Genomic DNA, 18212 nt, shown 5'->3' with positions numbered 1-18212 from the left:
TGGGAACTTGATTGAATCATGGGAACTTGATTTATCATGGAAACTAAATTGAGTCATGGAAACTTAATTTAATCATGGTAACTTGATTGAATCATGGGAACTTAATTGAATCACAGGAACTTAATTGAATCATAGATACTTAATTGAATCATGGGAACTTAATTGAGTCATGGTAACTTAATTGAATCATGGTAACTTGATTGAATCATGGGAACTTAATTGAATCACGGGAACTTAACTGAATCATAGATACTGAATTGAATCATAGATTCAATCTTAGAGTAAATCCATATATATACCAGTTTTGGGGCTATTTCTGTAAAGATCTGTTATGAGTCATTGAAATGGAGCGTCTTTTATCTTACTAAGTCTCTTCAACCAAAATGATTGTACTGTTTCTTCATCACAATTAAATGGACACCCATTTACCTAATATTGCCAGAACTTCAAGTTTATTGAAGCTAAGTTTATTTATATAATTTTCATTAATCATAATAACCTCATTTAGTGTGTATATCATATATTGCTTCTGGTAACTGTAGGCGGCGCAACTAATCCAATCCTGGATGGGTAAATGGTCCTCTACACATGATATCATGAAGGTCAGTAAATTTGCACCAACAGGAATCTAAAATATCCATTTGCTTTACATTCCATTTTTCATAGTAGAAAAAATAAATAGCTAGACATTAGATTACATCAGTATGTTTTGAAAACAGTAGTCCTTGTGAAGCCTTTAAAGCATGGCCGACACAGAGATTACTCAGTTTGATGTCTGCTTTGTCTTCTGTCATTTTGGGCCTTACAAGTATTGAATGACTTGTGGTAGTGTCTCCAAACTTGGTATGCACATCATTGCCAGTGCATGTTCCCATTTAGATTAGGGCAAGATGACTTTGACTTGAAAAATGGTGAACTGCACTGGTGGCACGTCTGATTCCGAGAATTCTAGTAAACATTAATTCTTAGATGTTGTGTACGGTAGCTGTATTATTTGTTGATATTTTTGCTAGCTATGCTCATGTATTACAGTTTTGAGGTCATTTAGTAGACAATGACTTAGATTTAAAGGGACTAGACACCAGATGGTCCCAAAATCACCAAATGCAGTAATTCAAGATGTTGACATTCTTCTTGTTTTCTTGCAATGGTATTTTCTGGTGTCTAGTCCCTTTAATGCTTCTATAAAGATAAATTCATTAATATGTTTAAAAGGCTTATTATCATTTGGGCCCTTGCCTTGTGCCTGTAAACATTTTTTTTCGACCAGTGGGCTTGTCCCTGTAGTTGTTATTGTATTTATAAATACAGGTAAGATGATAAAGATATTCTTTAAAACATACTGAGCATCAAGAACATGCCAACCTTTTTTTCTCCATCAAAAAAGTATATCCCCCAAAATCTTATCTCTTCACGTTGACAAACATGAACTTGTCTGTTGCTTACTGTAAAACTCTTCCCTCAGGAGTCTGACTTGAGCATCAGAGGACTACGCAATCGGTCGAGCTCGATGGGGGTGATGATCGACTCTCAACTCCCGTACCTAGTCGGCATGGACGATGATGTTCTCAGCACTGGCATTGTCATCTTTCATCTCAAAGTATGTGAAATAGCTGGTATTTAGGCTTCTTGTTTCCTGAAAAATAATTATTGGATCGACATGCATTTTTACCTTTGTGTTTCTTCAGCTTATAAAAACACAAGGGGTATAATCATCATTGTTTTATAACAGATCAGCTGAAATATATTTGGGTCCCTAAACTATTTGTATTAATAATCTTCCTGGACATACTTCTTTAACAGTCCTAAAATTGGTATAACATGATCCGAAAATTCGGTACAATATTTTTGTTATAAATGGTATAAATAGTGTAATATTTTCCTGTTTAAGAGACTTTCAAAGAAAGATATGTTTAGGATTATCAGGATAAACTGTTTATTGTTTTGTAAAATTTGCTGAATAAAATAAACATGTTAAGCATAAGATTTTTCAAGAAATTTGGACAATTATGTTCATGGTATTGTTGTTATCTTTATGAAATTTGTTATAACATATGCCACAAATAAGATCTGCAAGACTGGTGGTAGAATTTGAATTGTTCCAAGAAATATCATGAATCTGATTTGACAGATAAGAATTTTGTCTGTATACCAGCAGATTTTGATAGAAGTAAATCACATAGCTGTTTCTATATCGGGCAAAATTATGGAGATTTTGAGACAATTTGATTTGATTCTCATCTGTCTGCTCTTGTAAGGATGCAATCAACTTGCAATAGGTCTATAAACTCTGTGGAACTGATTTTCCAGAAGAAGTTGCATCATACAGAGTAAAACTATGCTTTATAACACAAATGTACCTTTGTGCACTTAGCTCACTTATACAATTGTTATAATTATGTGTATTAAGTGACATACATTCAGTTGGTATTATTTTTTGGTTGCTTCAAACTAAACACAAGAATGTCACATGGTTAAAGTCTGATTAAATAATAACGAAATTCCGGGGGATTTTTCCCCGTGCCGGGGGATATGGCATGTATGAAATATGGTTATTAATGCTGCCTTTTGGATTCAGAGGGTTTTATTCCACTCGAGTGGATGTTTTCAGAATCTGCAGATAATGACCCATTAGAGTCCAATATGAAATTTAAAGCTTTAACCTGAACCATAACTCAAGAACTGTTAAAGATATTCACATTTAACTTGGTACAAATGTTGCCAGAGACAATACACACAAACACACCTAGGAGAGCTGATAACTCTGACTTCAATAATTGTTGGGTGATAAAAACAGGCGAGTGTTCGAGTTGCTTCCGGGGGGCTCTTGTTCTCGTTACATAATCAAAATAGATAAAACACTGCAAAGAAATTCAGATTCAGTTTTAACGGTTATTTAATTCAGTTTAGCCAGTATGCAAATGTTTTCAGGAGGGAGAGACATTGGTTGGTCGAGGGGATGCCGACGCACAGAGGGACATAGGTCGGTGGTTTGGTTATTATATAAGGCAATCTTTATTTAAAGGATGGATATTAAGTGTTGAGTGTGTTAAGTGCTTAAAACCATATTGATTGTTTTGTGTTGTTGACATGATAGAACAGCCAAAATTCTGTGACTTGCTGCTAATAATACTTGATTGTGAATGTAATATAACTATATATATACTGATCAGGTTCTGGCAGAAGTCCATATAACAATGGATGGAAATACTTTGTTATATTGTATAAAAGAGTTTAAACCCCACTGTTCAATTCCAGTTTTAGAGGGCCCTGGCATAGAGACTGAGCACTGTGTGATAGAGAATGCAACAGGGGAGGTAATACTGAGGCCCGGCCAGGGGGCCCTGTGTTCTGTCAATGGTCAGGAATGTACACAACCAACAAAACTCTCTCAGGGTAAGAAACAGGCATAAGTTGGAAAGTAATTTCTAGCTTGTTGAGTAGAGAACAATTTGTTGTAAAATAAGTAATTTTCTTAGCATTTATCTTCAATGTTAAGTTGCAATCACCTTATTTTTTTTTTTTAAAGATTACAAACTACTATAGCTTATTCTTTTGAACTATTGTAATAAAAATCACAAATCTTCACTTTATGTGATGTGAATTAAATCATGTTAATTTTCAATATTAGAATTAAAACCAACATATTTTCCCGACTATTAGGCAATCCGCTTACTAGATGACACCCTAGATCCCATGAGATCTGGTGTGTTTTTTAGACTCGTTTATAAGACGGGTATATAGTTTGAGCAAGATCACTGAATTTTACCCTGTTTTCAGGAGATTATGTGATACTTGGGGGAAATCAGGTCTTCCGTTTCAACAATCCTGCTGAGGCTGCCAAACTCAGGGAAAACAGACAAGTATGCAATTCTGCGCAAAATTATATATGGAAATTTTATTTCTTCTATTGTAAAATATCAAATTCCAATTATTTCCGTTTATTGTTAAGCATAAATATTAATCAGATTGCAATGGAAAAAGAATAGTAAGAACAGCAAATATCTTTTTTCCTCTTGTAACAACGCTCAGAGTACTAATGTGTGTACGGATTTAGGCATTAAAAGAAGAGAAAACCTCTCATTCTTATATGCCTTTAGGTGAAATATCATGTTATATTTGCTGGTGTTATTTCACTGCAGTGAAAGCAACTCAACTTCACTAATGTTTTACAAACAAGTAAAGTTAATTTGTATCTATTTCAGAGTCAAGGCAGCCTCAATACGCTTGGTGTTGGATACCCCTCCTACAGCGGGCTCTCTCGGGCGAGCAGCTACAGCTCCATTGGCGGAGATGACTCAAACTATCTAAGCCCGCAGTCTCAACTGGCACGGTCCTACCCAAAGTAATTATTCATACTAAAACAAATTGTGTAATTAAATAGTTTACAGTGGTCTGTATAAATTAGTTGTTTGAATGCAAGATAATTTCATTTCTACCTTTAAAAGATTATAATACATTTTCAGGTTTCATTCAAATAAGAAAACAGAAAGCAAAATAAGATTTGATAACTTCAAGAATTTTCTTGCATTTTAAAACTGATATATGATGCAGTTAATTAAAAAGAACTCTGCTAGATTAGAATATACAGTCACTCAGTATCCATGTAAAAATTTACAGTGTGTTTTTTGTCTGTTAGCTAATGATTAACTCCCGCCAGTGTTTCACATTTAGGCTACACACATGTTAAAGGAAATATTGGTTTTCAGTCGGCGGCGCTATTCAGATGTTGTAATGTAAGACTTCATAATTTTCAGTATATTTCCTTAGATTATGAAAGGAACAAAAAACCAATATTTTGTATTACAATTTTTTTTGTCATTAATATGGATGCCTGTATAGAGCATAATATTAATGTTATAATATTTTTCACTCTGTATGAGTGTTTTGGGAATAATGACATTATTTTTAATCATTTCCAAATGACTAAAATATTATACCCCCTTCCCCCCCACCACAAAAAAAAATAAAATAAAAAAATGTTAAGGTGGTGACTTATAATAGTTTCAGTTGGGTAATCAGATCCCAATATTCTTCTTTTTTGGCCTGAAAATAACATTTTTGTTCCTTTTATATTCATACAACCAGACTATTGCATGATGTCTTGATAGACCACAGGAATGCTCTCAAACCTATGTTTCTGTGTATCCAAGTTACCATGACATGTTAATCTTACCATTGTTGTGTATCATATTCCAAAATTCTTCCCAACATTATATTAGATCAATTATTTGTGTAGCTGTGAGTTAATTGTTGAAGGATTTGTTAATTCAATAAAATTAAATTAAGGGATTTTTCTAAAAGAAAGATCAATGAAGTAGAAACAGCCGTTACTATTTATTTCATACCTGTAAAACTTCCGCCTTTAATATTGTAAGAGTTGAGCATTTAATATTGAAACTCAGGAAAATGGTTAGTAGTTGACCCCATATGGGATATACAGGGCTCAGGAAACCATATTTGAGTTCGAGCTGAAATGACCATGTTATGCTATCAAAAGAAGAAATTTGAAATTTAGGCTTCTTAGTAAATTATTAATGATGCATGGTCTTTATCCATGAGCTTAATTCTATTGTTCATTTTGAGTATATGAATGCTACCTTGGAAGTGAATGACCCTGTACTCTTGTTGTTTAACCTCAGTTATGCTGCCCAAGATTTGTGGTGAGTATTTACCCCAGCCACTTTTTCTAACATGGGAGGCTTTCTTTGTACTCTGTAGATAATTTTGCTTTTATTAATATTTGGTGAAAGGTTTCTTAGCTGGGGCTGTATTGGGTATAAAGTGTTGTTTGGTTTTGTATGCATCTCTTATCATATTTAGTGGAGTGTAACTTGTTTAATATTCTGTAGAACTATTCTTGATTACTGAATATTTGCCATAATATCTATTATTGGTTATATCATTTACATGCGCATTTTTAAGAAGGTAAATTATGATGGAACAGTTTTTCTATTTACTGTAAATATTGTACAGGAGCTCAATGCAGTATAAGATTATCTAAATTATGTTTAGAATAGAAAAAGTTTTTGACAGGATATAACAATAAATTACTATATCACGCTTCTAACATGAATGCCGCAACGCTATTGGTCCAGGACTGGTTATGCGGTGACCCCATATTTTTCCATATTGGGTTACCAAATTTATATTGAACCAAAATGGCGCCTATTTTCACATTCCAATGAATATTCTGATGAATAAATGAAACATTTAAACATGTAAACAGGTTGTCGACATGATATATACGTTAGGGAGTTTGTCGGCGATCGGATATGGTATAGCAAAGGAGACCATATAAGGGTTCGAGCATCATTCTCACTCGATATGGTTTCTTTTGCCCCGTATATCCCATATCGGGTCACCTACTAACCAACCTTATAATATTAAATGCATCAAATTGTTTTATAAAATTTTTTTTTTAGTTTGTGAAAATTGACTCATGCATGAGTAAAGTACAATCATACCAATGGTATGATGCATCTTTCGACTGACAGAGTAAGCGCACATGTGGGCTTACTGACTGTCAGTCGAAAGATGCATGAGTTAAATAAAGGGGCATTCCATGTGCGCTAACTCTGTTAGACAAAACATCCATGAGTAACAGACATACCAATATTCATGCTCTTATTCTATGAGACAAAACCTGTTTGATTAACGTAATTAACACTAACTCTATCAGTAATGTTTCAATATTTAAATTTGTTTGATATATTTGTCTCCCTTATACCTTATATTTCTTTAGTCAAACGTTATTATGTAGTTAATGCTTTTCATACATAGATGTGCATAAATATTTTTATTTAATTAAGAGTAAAGCTATGCATGCTGATAGTGCAACTTTAAAAAGTAATTCTTGCTTAATAGATCAACATATTGTACAGTGTAATAATTTTTCAACATCATTAAGATTGAAAAAAACATACTCCCAAAATAGCTTAATTTTTATTGAAAATCCCCAAGAAGATTTTGTTTCTTGTTTGAAATGGTGCATTTTGAGCTTTTTGTATTACTTTTATTTCTCCAATAATGACATTAAAAATAAACTTGGATTTGGACACCTTCATCCGCTAGTGCATGTTATATAACCCTAATGCTAATTATTTCTAATAGTTTTTAACAAACTTGCTCTCTCTCTCTCTCTCTCTCTCTCTCTCTCTCTCCTTTCCTTCCTCTGTCTCTTTCTCTCTCTCTCTCTCTCTCTCCCCTTTCCTTCCTCTGTCTCTTTCTCTCTCTCTCTCTCTCTCTTGATGAAAAAACTAAACTTTATCTTTGTATCGTAGGTTAAAAAATTGCATATTGTAACGTCAAAAAGTTGTTTTGAATTTAGGTTTAAAAAATACCAGTTTTTCTATGACATTGCATCATGAAATTTGTTACTAACATACACATATGAATTGATAGAATACAAAAGTAGTCTGCGGGTTTAACACTTGTCTGCTTCTCACCAAAGACATCATGGGTTTGAGTCCCACCAGTGGTACATTTATATGGCAGCTGTCAAAAGGGACATCAGTACTATTTTCTGTCCAGGAAACAAACCATATCAGTTTATAGCTATCTTAATAAGCGAGCTTAAGAGTACAAGTACAATGTATAAGGAAATTGGTGAGCTAACATGAATTTGAATTAGATTGTTGTGTCCAGGTTTTATGTTAAGTTATTTTACTTTATGACTTCAGCCGAGACCTTGAACGACGTTACCAGAGTGAACAAGAGAGGATTGAGCAAGCAAGGTACAGTTACTCCTGAAGTATTATTGAATTGTCTCCCCTGTTTGTGGAAAGTAAATGTTTTCCTCTAAATTGTCATACATGTAATAAGTGCTCAAAAAAAGGTTGAGGTGTTGTCATACTAGCGTTTTTGTTGGTGTTAATGTGGTTGTTGATCCTGTTATTGCGGTTGTCATCATCTTTGTTGCTGTTGTCGCAAGCATCATTGGGTTGTATGTAGAAGTTGTTGTAATGGTGCTTTTTGTGGTTGAATGGTGCTTTTTGTGGTTGTTGTTGTTGTCGAAACTTTTAAAACATGATACACCTGGTTATAAACCTGATAAAATTGTTTAGTGACTGTTTTGTTTATTATTTTAAAGTTGTTTTAAGTACATGTTTAATTCATTGATTCAAATTTGCACTAACTTCTAATAGTGTTAAACTTCTTAGTGCATGTTCCATTGATAAATTAGTCAATTGGCACCGGTTTCTTATAGTCTTGCAGTATTATCAGTTCATATTGTTCTTTTGATGGCAGACAATATTTCTGCCAAGTTTAGTACATAATCAGCAGTCTAACAGACTTCTACTATAAGCAGTGTTCACAACTCAAAGATTATTCCTGATAGTGCCTTGTTCAGTTATCATACATAATGGGGGAACTATGTCATTTGTATTTGTTCATAATTTTGTAGATGGATTTGTTTTGAATCTTCCATGTAGGTTATAGGGTGGGGAATCATAAATCCACCAGCCCATTTATTGGTATTAAAATGGATATTTAAGGTGTTTAAAGATAGGATGTTTGAGCTAAGGCCAATATTGTCTAGTGTTTTCATGTAGATAACAGATTTTATTCGTATTAGGATTTTTTGGGGCCAAAAAGCAGGATTTATAACGATATTTTACACCACACTCTGAATATTTAAGGTATTAACTTTCAAGTTTTAGTGCTTTTTAGTTGTAATTGTATATGCTCCTGTATGTAAGGATGATAGTATGACAGATCATGTATATATATATATATACATGTATATGTCCCTCGTCCCTTTGTGAGCGTTCGTTTTGCTTTTTTTCGGTGACAGATAATAATAGAATAGATGGCTTGATCCTTAATGGAATAACTCAAAGAAGATTATGTAATATATTTACAACATTTGATGTGATTTGCTCTTTTAAAATACACATACTCTTCCAAAAAGTGGATAGGCAAGAGTATGCGTCACATTCAGTGATAGTTATAGCGTTAAAAGCCTATTACCATTGTCCTCAATATAATCATGATTTCTTCAGAACTGTTCTAGTGCAAAATGAATAACTATCATTTACTTTAATAGTGGTCAAAATTATATATTGTCAAATGGGATGGCACTGTATTTCTCAAATTTGCTGTATTATATAATTTATTTTGTATTGGCAGAAAGCCGTAAATAATTTTAATTAGTAGATTTAAACAGAGGCTGGACCAGTAGATGAAACATAATTTCGACCACTATGCAGGTTTAAGGGTTATACGGAGGGTCGTAAGCAGCATTTAGCAAAATAATAATGGTACGTGACATGCATTGCGAATAACAACATATTTTGGTAAATTTACACTAATAAACTTTAACCAACTTCATTTTGTTATGCACATGTCAATTGTAACCACAGCCCCCCAGGTCCGGGGGTATACAGGGGATAGACGGGGAAATGGGCTGTTTTTGCAGTGGTTTTGTCTTTGTGCCAAAATAGCTGGGAATGGTCCTTACCTGGGGTGCGGGGGCATATGGTGGGGATTATACCCAGCAGTTCGTCCCTGCAGGGTGTTTTTTTACCTGGGCTTGGCTGGACAAAAAATCAAAGACCCTGCTATTCCCCAGACCAGGGGGGGAGGGGTGGCTGGTTACAATTGACTGGTGCATTATCAATTCAGTAAGTGTGATTCCTATACTCAAATGTTCTGAACTAAAACCGGAGTGGATAGTGCAGAACTGAAATGCTAATTGAATCAGTTTTATTTAATATATATTGATATCATATCTCTTTTAAAATTATCTTAAAATTACTCAAATGTTCTGAGCTGATAACCGTGAGGGTTGATATTGCAGAAATGCAAATTGAATAATAAATTATGTGGTTATTTACTATATTGATTATATTTCTTTTGAAAATGTCTTAAGTATTAGAAAACTTACTCAGTTTTGTTTAAAACACCTGGGTAAACTTTTGAAACAGAAATTAAAGTTTTATGCCCATTACTGAGTACAGAATTAAGCTAACATCTCAAATATGGGTGAGACAAGGTTAGAAATTGACAAAAGATGTAATTGTTCTAAGTAAATATTTACACTCAAGCTGATAAGCCTTAAACTACAAAGCTGACAATAATGTTGGGACCCTGTCACTGGTGTAGCTCCATTAGGCACTTACAATATACCAGGGCCAGCACGTAATTGAATGATATTTATGAAAAAGGAATCCATTTTTTAGGGTTTTTTAGTGTATTTTTTAACCAAGATATTGTAGAAAGCATCCCACATTTAAAAAATTCATGTTTGAGCAAGCCAATGAACGCCCCCCCCCTCCCTCCCACTAGCCAGCCAACCCTTCACGTCAATTCTGGTCAAGCTACAACCCTGCTTGTATATCAGTCTATGGTACATGGGATATTTCTTTATTGATTTTGATTAAAAACATTATTGTTCATCTTTTGTCTTTTTTTAATTCAGTTAAAAAAAAATTGAAATGAGAAAAGAGAATGTATACAATTAGCTCTTCTTGTTTATGCAAACAGGATTCTATAATTGGCTCTTTGACAGAACGACTGTTATAACATTGTAAAAGATTGAAAGGTATCTGTTAATTCAAATTTATCAAACGCCTGTGAAAAGTTTTGTGATTGGTGTCGAAATAAAACCTTAATGAAACAGAATTTGATAAGATTAGAAATCCTATTGATGTGAAATACTTGCATGTGGACTAAAAAGTGATTTCCTGAAGTATTGTGACTTGATTTGACATGAATTTAGCTTATTTTATCAAGCAAGTCAATAATTGTTTACTTAGTGTCACCATTGGCTTTGTTGTTGTTGTTGCTGTGGCTGTACATTGCTGCAACAGCTTTTACTGAAAAATTGACAATGAGAAATGTAAAGTGTTTAGCATCTATATACATTGCAGTTATTTAAAAATTCAATATAAAAATGTCATTTGTTGATATTTTTTATTGGATAAATATTCTATACAAGATGTCTTTTGCATTTTGTATTGTGATTCTATGTAATTGGACTGTCAATCTTGTTGGAAATAATAGAAACAGCTTTCAGTACAGAGAGGCTATATACCTTTAAAGAGTAAAGTATTGCCAGGAAAAACCAATCTTGGTCATCGATTAAACCAGAGATCCAGGCATATTTTTCTGGTGTCTTAACGATCACTTGCTGTGGAAGGACCTATTTATCAGTAAAAATATATTTTTGTGGATGTTTTCTAAGCTGAATTCCAAATTGGAGCATTGGACGAATTCAATTCTTGTGTTAGTGTATTGGCTTGTTCCAGGAGCATAGACAAATTATGTATTTCATAATGAAAAAGAAATTATTGGCGTTCAAATGAAGCCAAGCTAGCATAAACATAAGCATGTCGCATAAATCAAAGATAGATGGTCACATGAAGACAAGCAAGACTGTCTCATAAATAAAAAGCAAAACTTTCACATAAATTTAGGCAACACTCACTCACAGTCGCTTAAATTAAAGCAAGTCTATAGCATAAGTATTATAGCATAAATATAAGCAAGGCTATCGCATCAATATAAGCAAGACTGTCACATGAATAAAAGCAAGACTGTCACATGAATATATGCAAGACTGTCACATGAATAAAAGCAAGACTGTCACATGAATATAAGCAAGGCTGTCACATAAATAAAAGCAAGACTGGCACATGAATGAAAACAAGACTCTCAAATGAATAAAAGCAAGACTGGCACATGAATGAAAGCAAGACTGTCACATGAATAAATGTCAGACTGTCCCTTAAACATTAAACCATAAATATAAGCAAGACTCTCACATGAATATACAAGAATAAAAGCAAGACTATCGCATTAATATCATAGCATAAATCTAAGAAATTTTGACTCACAGTCACATGAATATAAGCAAGACACTAGTATTGCATACATATTATAGCATAATTATAAGTAATTTAGACTAATAGTTGCAAAAGTATAAGTAAGACTTCACATAAATATAAGCAAGACACTAGTATTGCATAAATATTAAAGCTTAAATATAAGTAATTTTGTCTCACAGTCGCATGAATATAACTAAGACTATCAAATGAATATAAGCAATATTTTCACATAAATATTATAGCATAAAAATAAGTCATTTTGACTCACAGTCACATGAATATAAGCAAGACTTCACTTGAATATAAGCAATATTTTCACATAAATATTATAACATAAAAATAAGTCATTTTGACTCACAGTCGCATGAATATAAGCAAGACTTCACGTGAATATAAGCAAGACTTCACGTGAATATAAGGAAGACTTCACGTGAATATAAGCAAGACTTCACATGAATATAAGCAAGACTTCACATGAATATAAGCAAGACTTCACATGAATATAAGCAAGACTTCACATGAATATAAGCAAGACTTCACATGAATATAAGCAAGACTTCACGTGAATATAAGCAAGACTTCACTTGAATATAAGCAATATTTTCACATAAATATTATAACATAAAAATAAGTCATTTTGACTCACAGTCGCATGAATATAAGCAAGACTTCACGTGAATATAAGCAAGACTTCACGTGAATATAAGGAAGACTTCACGTGAATATAAGCAAGACTTCACATGAATATAAGCAAGACTTCACATGAATATAAGCAAGACTTCACATGAATATAAGCAAGACTTCACATGAATATAAGCAAGACTTCACGTGAATATAAGCAAGACATTAGCATAAGTTGTTCTTTTTTCATGGATAAATCTATTTTAATCACTGAAAATCAAATAATAATCTCTATTCTTTATAACTATCGGAATATATATTAATTATTGTGAAAATGTCATTTGTTTTAAGTAAATATTAATTTCAATTTCAGGACGGAACTTGAACAACTTAAAAGTGAGCACGAGCGTGCAGAAGAGGCGCGTCAACTTCGGGAAGAGGAAATGTACGCAGCACATGAGCAGCATCGCGCCGATATCGAGGACCAGAAACATCAGCTTGCACGACTTGTGGAGGAAAATGAGCGTGCACGTGAAAAAGCAGAGGAAGAGTTGCAGCTCGCACGGGAAAGTCTGGCAAAGGAGAGGGAGGCTTGTAAGTTAAAAATGTACTTGCATTATACATGTCATTTTTTCAAAATTTGGTAAACGCTTTATTTATTAATTTCCCAATGTTCATTGGCTGCATGTTTACGTCTGAATCTCCCCTATTTTCATAGTTTCTTTACCTAAAATTTAATCCTGTAAAGTCTACTTCGAATTTTTATTGAAGGTTTTTTCATGCTATACATTCTTAATCAGCAAACTTTTAGAGAATATATTTCCTTGTGTCCGGACAAAATCTGGTCCGGCAACCGTAAACTATCTAATTTTGCTTATTGTGATAGTAGGCTTGGCTTAAGAAGGGCATAAATACAATAAATGTTCTTTTTGGTATTTAAATAAATGCGTGTTACTCAGTTACTCACCTCGAATGCTGTCTTTACAATATATGTGTGTTTAAGTTGCAGTGGCAATGAAACTTAATTGTGAAGCACTGGATCTGATTGCCATATTGAGAGCGATATTTATGTAATACAATCAAAACCTTTCATTTATAATTGAGAACCTTTTTTTTATATATGTTTGGTTAAAAATATAAAAAAAAATATTTTTTTTTTTGCTTTGTGTTTTCGCCACTGATTTGCTGAAAATTAAAAAAAAATGTTTTTGCTTGCTCACTGGAAAAAAATCGTAAAACAAATGATAAAATTGTTGTGGCCTCAATTTTGAAGATGAGATGTTTTGAATGTCATTACGAGGAAACTGAAACAAGCAGAAATACCCCTGTAGTAATTTTCAGATTTAAGAGAAACTTAAATCATCTTACAAATCCCATGACCTGTAAAACATGTAACAAAGTAGGCATTGTCAGTATATTGTCGATCACAGAAGACTCAAATTTCCCGTATGCTATTTAATAGTGTCTTAATAATAATCGTAATAGGACCTATTTCTGCTTTTTGTTCAGTTCAAATGCAGTCTGTATCTGAATGTTTGGCTCTGTCTTTCAGTTCAGAAACATTTAGATGGGGAGCGTCAGAAACTTCGTGAACAGCAAAAACTAGAACAACAACAACTACAACAACAACAACAGGGGTCCCAGGGGTCGATATCAATACAAACAGATCCCTTGTGCACAGCCACAATGTGTGTGGGGTCAGATGATGGGCTAAGCAGTGGTCACAAGGAAATGGGGGTGGGGGTGGGGGTGGGGCCTAACCCAGGGGTAGATGAAGAAGATGGGCTGATTTTGGCCAAAGATGTGACAGTATTCAGAGGTAATGTCTTCTATAATTTAAAGTGTATTTTTTATATAAGTCAAATTAATACTAGCAATATGAATGCCTATATGCAAGCCATCAAATCCAATATTGCAGAAATAAGTTCATGACCTAAGTAAAAGTAACCAACTTTTCCTATTATTAAAAGCTGCACTCTCACAGCTGAACTGTGCTTTGACAACTTTTTTTTATTTTTTGTCTTGGAATGAGCAAACTTTTGCGTAAAAGTCAGGAAAACAGTGATATAAGGAGACAGACTTAATATTAGATCTGTTTTTCAGATTTATGATCAAAAATAGATTTATAGCTAAAATTGTTACTCACACTTTTAAGAAAATTGATTTTTTTGGCCGTTTTTTGAACAACTGAGATCTGTTCTGTTTTGAGTTATCTTATATGATTGAATTGAAGGCACTGATGCCAAACCAACTGATTCTGAGACAAAAAAAAAATTGATGCTTAATTAACGATTTAAAAAATGTCAAAACTGTCAATTTGTGAGAGTGCAGCTTTAAACTCAAGAAAAATGTTTTTTGACACTCCTCTGTATACACATACATATATATGCTGCCAATAATTATTGCTTGATTCTATTTACTGCAATAATAATGTAAAAAGAATGGATAAAACATTATTAATTACAATATAACCTTTAAATCTAATACAATTTCTGATCTCGTTAATTAATTATAATACATGTATTTATTTAGTTTGTTTCCATGTTATTTATTCTGCAGAGGGCAGAAAGATGTCAACTAAAGAACAGCTTGCTGAACTTGATCAGGAGGAATTTTCCCGAAGAATGTCGTATCGTGAGACAGAAGAGAGTCTCGCATTTCAACAGGAGGACATAGAAGACAGCTATGGTCAGACGCAGCAGCAAATCCAGGCTAGAATCAGGAAGATACAGGAAATGGAGGAAGAATACAAAGAACTTGACAAAGCACATCTGCAGGATATAACTACTCAGGTAAAATAGTTCCATAAGTAGGATAATGTATGTAGATATTTCCCGGTGTGCTGGTACTTTCTCGCATAGGTCAGGAAGTATGTGATTTATCGGGGCAAGTTGACTAAGTGGTTTGATCACTTGACTTGTAAGAAGGGGTTAAAGGTTCTAGACCTGGACTGACTGTTCCCTTTTCTGACCTGGTACTATGACAGCACTGCATGTTTGGCAATATCATAACATGCTCTCAGTGTTAAATTGTTCACTATTAGCACTAGTACTGGTGTCATGAAATTTAAGGACAAACTTCCAGTTTGCAGAGAGAATGTAAACGTACCGACTTGCACACTGGTCAGAGAGAATGTAAGGTGATAATCCAGGCCTGTAAGTGGGGGGTCCCCGGTTTGGTCCCCAGACTGGCTGCTTTCTTTTCTGAACCTGTGACACCAGTAATTGAAAGAAGTTTTCCCATAAGTATTCAAGTAGTGAAGTAGTGCCTGGCATATATTTTGTGGTGTGCCACCATTTTGTCATAGAGTTGTGTGCCCTTGAATTCTTTTTTACCCTTGTCCATTTTGGCTACTCTCACAGTTTTAGACATAGAACGATGATTCTTGGTGCACATATTGCATTAATGAATATTTTTCTTTAATTCATGGATGATAGCATTTTCGTTGACCCAATTCACTACGTATTATATTTATTGGCCCTTGAAAATCAGTTTAAAATGCTATATTGAAAATTTGAGATTAACCTTGTGAAAAATAAGAATTTGTTTTTCCGAAATCAAATTGTAAAATGTTATTTTTTTCATTATTTGCCTGTGCGAATGTATGTTTATGTGTGTGTGGACTGTTTGTGGTGTTTGTATGTTTGGGTATGGTATCTTTGTGATGTTTGTTTGTGCATGGTCTGTATGTAGCATTTGTGTGTGGTTCATTTGTAGTGTTTGTAAGATTGTGTATGGTCTGTTTCTGGGGTTTGTATGTTTGTGTGTGGTATGTTTCTGGGGTTTGTATGTTTGTGTGTGGGATTAGAGGAACTGTCCATTGTCTTGTTGCCACTGGACCAGTACTGTTAGATTGTCTGTATGTCATCTATTTATTGTGCATTTGGTGAATCTCATACTTCTTATTTTTGGAATTTTCGAGTAGTGAAATAGTACCCGGGCACTCAGACAGTTGATGTAGTACTCAGGTACTCGTTGCCATCGCCATTGACTACAGGCTCCAATATCACGAAAATACTTAAGTCAAATCTCAAACTAAGTCTCAACTCATTTCACCATATAAAAGCATAATATTCTTCAAAATCTTGCATGTTCTATACTTTTAAGATGCATATTTTCTTATAGAATGTGTTGATAAAAAGACTTTGTCAAGATTTCAAAGAAAACTCATTCTAGAGCAAAAATACACTAGAGCATTTTATAAAGAAATTACATAATTGTACTCAAATACATTTTTGGCTGTAGAATATATTTCCCTTGGAATTCGACCAAAGGCTTTTATCAGCATATTCTATGATAGAATGTGCTTATAAAACTGTAAAAAAAAACATATGTGTTTTTAATAAATGTTGATGCTATATGGTAAAATGTGTTGAGACTGAGTTTGAGATTTGACTTAAGTATTTTCGTGATATTGGGGCCAGATCTTGTCCCTGTTGTTTTCATGGCTATCAGACACATTGCAGGTTGTTATATTTTATGTGCAGTTTTTGTGAAATGTAAATTTTGTATTCAATAGTTTAAGGATGTAAATGTTAAGATATGGTTTTGAAAGCCTTTGTTGTGTGTGAGATATTTTCCTGTCTGCATATCTATGAATGTAGGAAAATAATGTAAGTGGCTTTGTAGTGTGAATGCATTGAATACTGTAATGTAACACGAGAATACTGATTAGCCGGATTTTTCATAAAAAAATTACGTGTTATAGAATGGCGAAAACCGGGCGGGCGGGCCTACGGGCGTTAACAATTTTGCGTTAAAGTTTTCATTTTATGTAATAAAATCAAGAGTTTTTATCCAATGATAATCAAACTTCATACAATGGTAGAGCATAATGAGAGGAAGTGCAGTGTACAATAACCATAACTCTATTCTTGCTTATTACTGAGTTATTGCCCTTTGTTACTTTTTTTGTCCGGAGTATAACTTGAAAAGTACTGGATGGAATTCATTGGAACTTCATACAATGGTAAAGCACAGTGAGAGGAAGTACAGTGTTCAAGAACCATAACTCTACCTAAACTAATTACTGAGTTATTTGTTTTTTTGCTGTCAATTTTTTTTCCAGACATTAACTTGCAAACTACTTGATGGAATTTATTAAAACTTCATACAATGGTAAAGCACAATGAGAGGAATTGAAGTGCACAAGAACCATAACTCTATTTCAGCTTATCATAGAGTTACTGCCCTTTGTTACTTATTTCTTGTCCGGAGCATAACTTAAAAATTATTGGATGGGATTTAATAAAACTTAATACAGTGATAGATCATAATGAGAGGGAGTGTAGTGTACAGGAACCACAATTCTATTTCAGCTTATTACATAGTTAGTGCCCTTTGTTACTTTTTCTTGTCTGGAGCATAACTTGAAAACTATAAGATGGAATTTAATAAAACTTCTTACAGTGATAGATCATAATGAGAGGAAGTGAAGTGCACAAGAACCATAACTCTATTTCAGCTTATTACAGAGTTACTGCTCTGTGTTACTTTTTCTTGTACGCAGCATAACTTAAAAACTATTGGATGGGATTTAATAAAACTTCATAAAGTGATAGATCATAATAAGAGGGAGTGCAGTGTAAAGGAACTGCAATTCTATTTCAGCTTATTACATAGTTAGTGCCCTTTGTTACTTTTTCTTGTCCGGAGCATAACTTAAAAATATTAGATGGAATTTAATAAAACTTCATACAGTGATAGATCATAATGAGAGGGAGTGCAGTGTACAGGAACCACAATTCTATTTCAGCTAAT

The 18212-nt window shown here is 33.6% G+C and overlaps 1 protein-coding gene across 1 annotated transcript in view; it reads left to right on the top strand.

The window, feature by feature from the left end:
- LOC128208681 (uncharacterized) overlaps positions 1-18212 on the top strand; it is a 110089-nt gene that overhangs the window by 45153 nt on the left and 46724 nt on the right. The window contains exons 15-25 of the mRNA XM_052912229.1: positions 543-602; positions 1466-1600; positions 2932-2983; positions 3259-3396; positions 3781-3863; positions 4206-4345; positions 4710-4736; positions 7683-7736; positions 12826-13046; positions 14005-14271; positions 15012-15244. Of these exons, the coding sequence (XP_052768189.1) occupies positions 543-602; positions 1466-1600; positions 2932-2983; positions 3259-3396; positions 3781-3863; positions 4206-4345; positions 4710-4736; positions 7683-7736; positions 12826-13046; positions 14005-14271; positions 15012-15244 (1410 nt within the window). The remainder of the gene's footprint in view (positions 1-542; positions 603-1465; positions 1601-2931; positions 2984-3258; positions 3397-3780; positions 3864-4205; positions 4346-4709; positions 4737-7682; positions 7737-12825; positions 13047-14004; positions 14272-15011; positions 15245-18212) is intronic.

Source organism: Mya arenaria, chromosome 11, assembly GCF_026914265.1.
Source record: "Mya arenaria isolate MELC-2E11 chromosome 11, ASM2691426v1".
NCBI classification, from domain to species: Eukaryota; Metazoa; Mollusca; class Bivalvia; order Myida; family Myidae; genus Mya; species Mya arenaria.
This window is presented reverse-complemented; position numbering and strand designations above follow the sequence as displayed.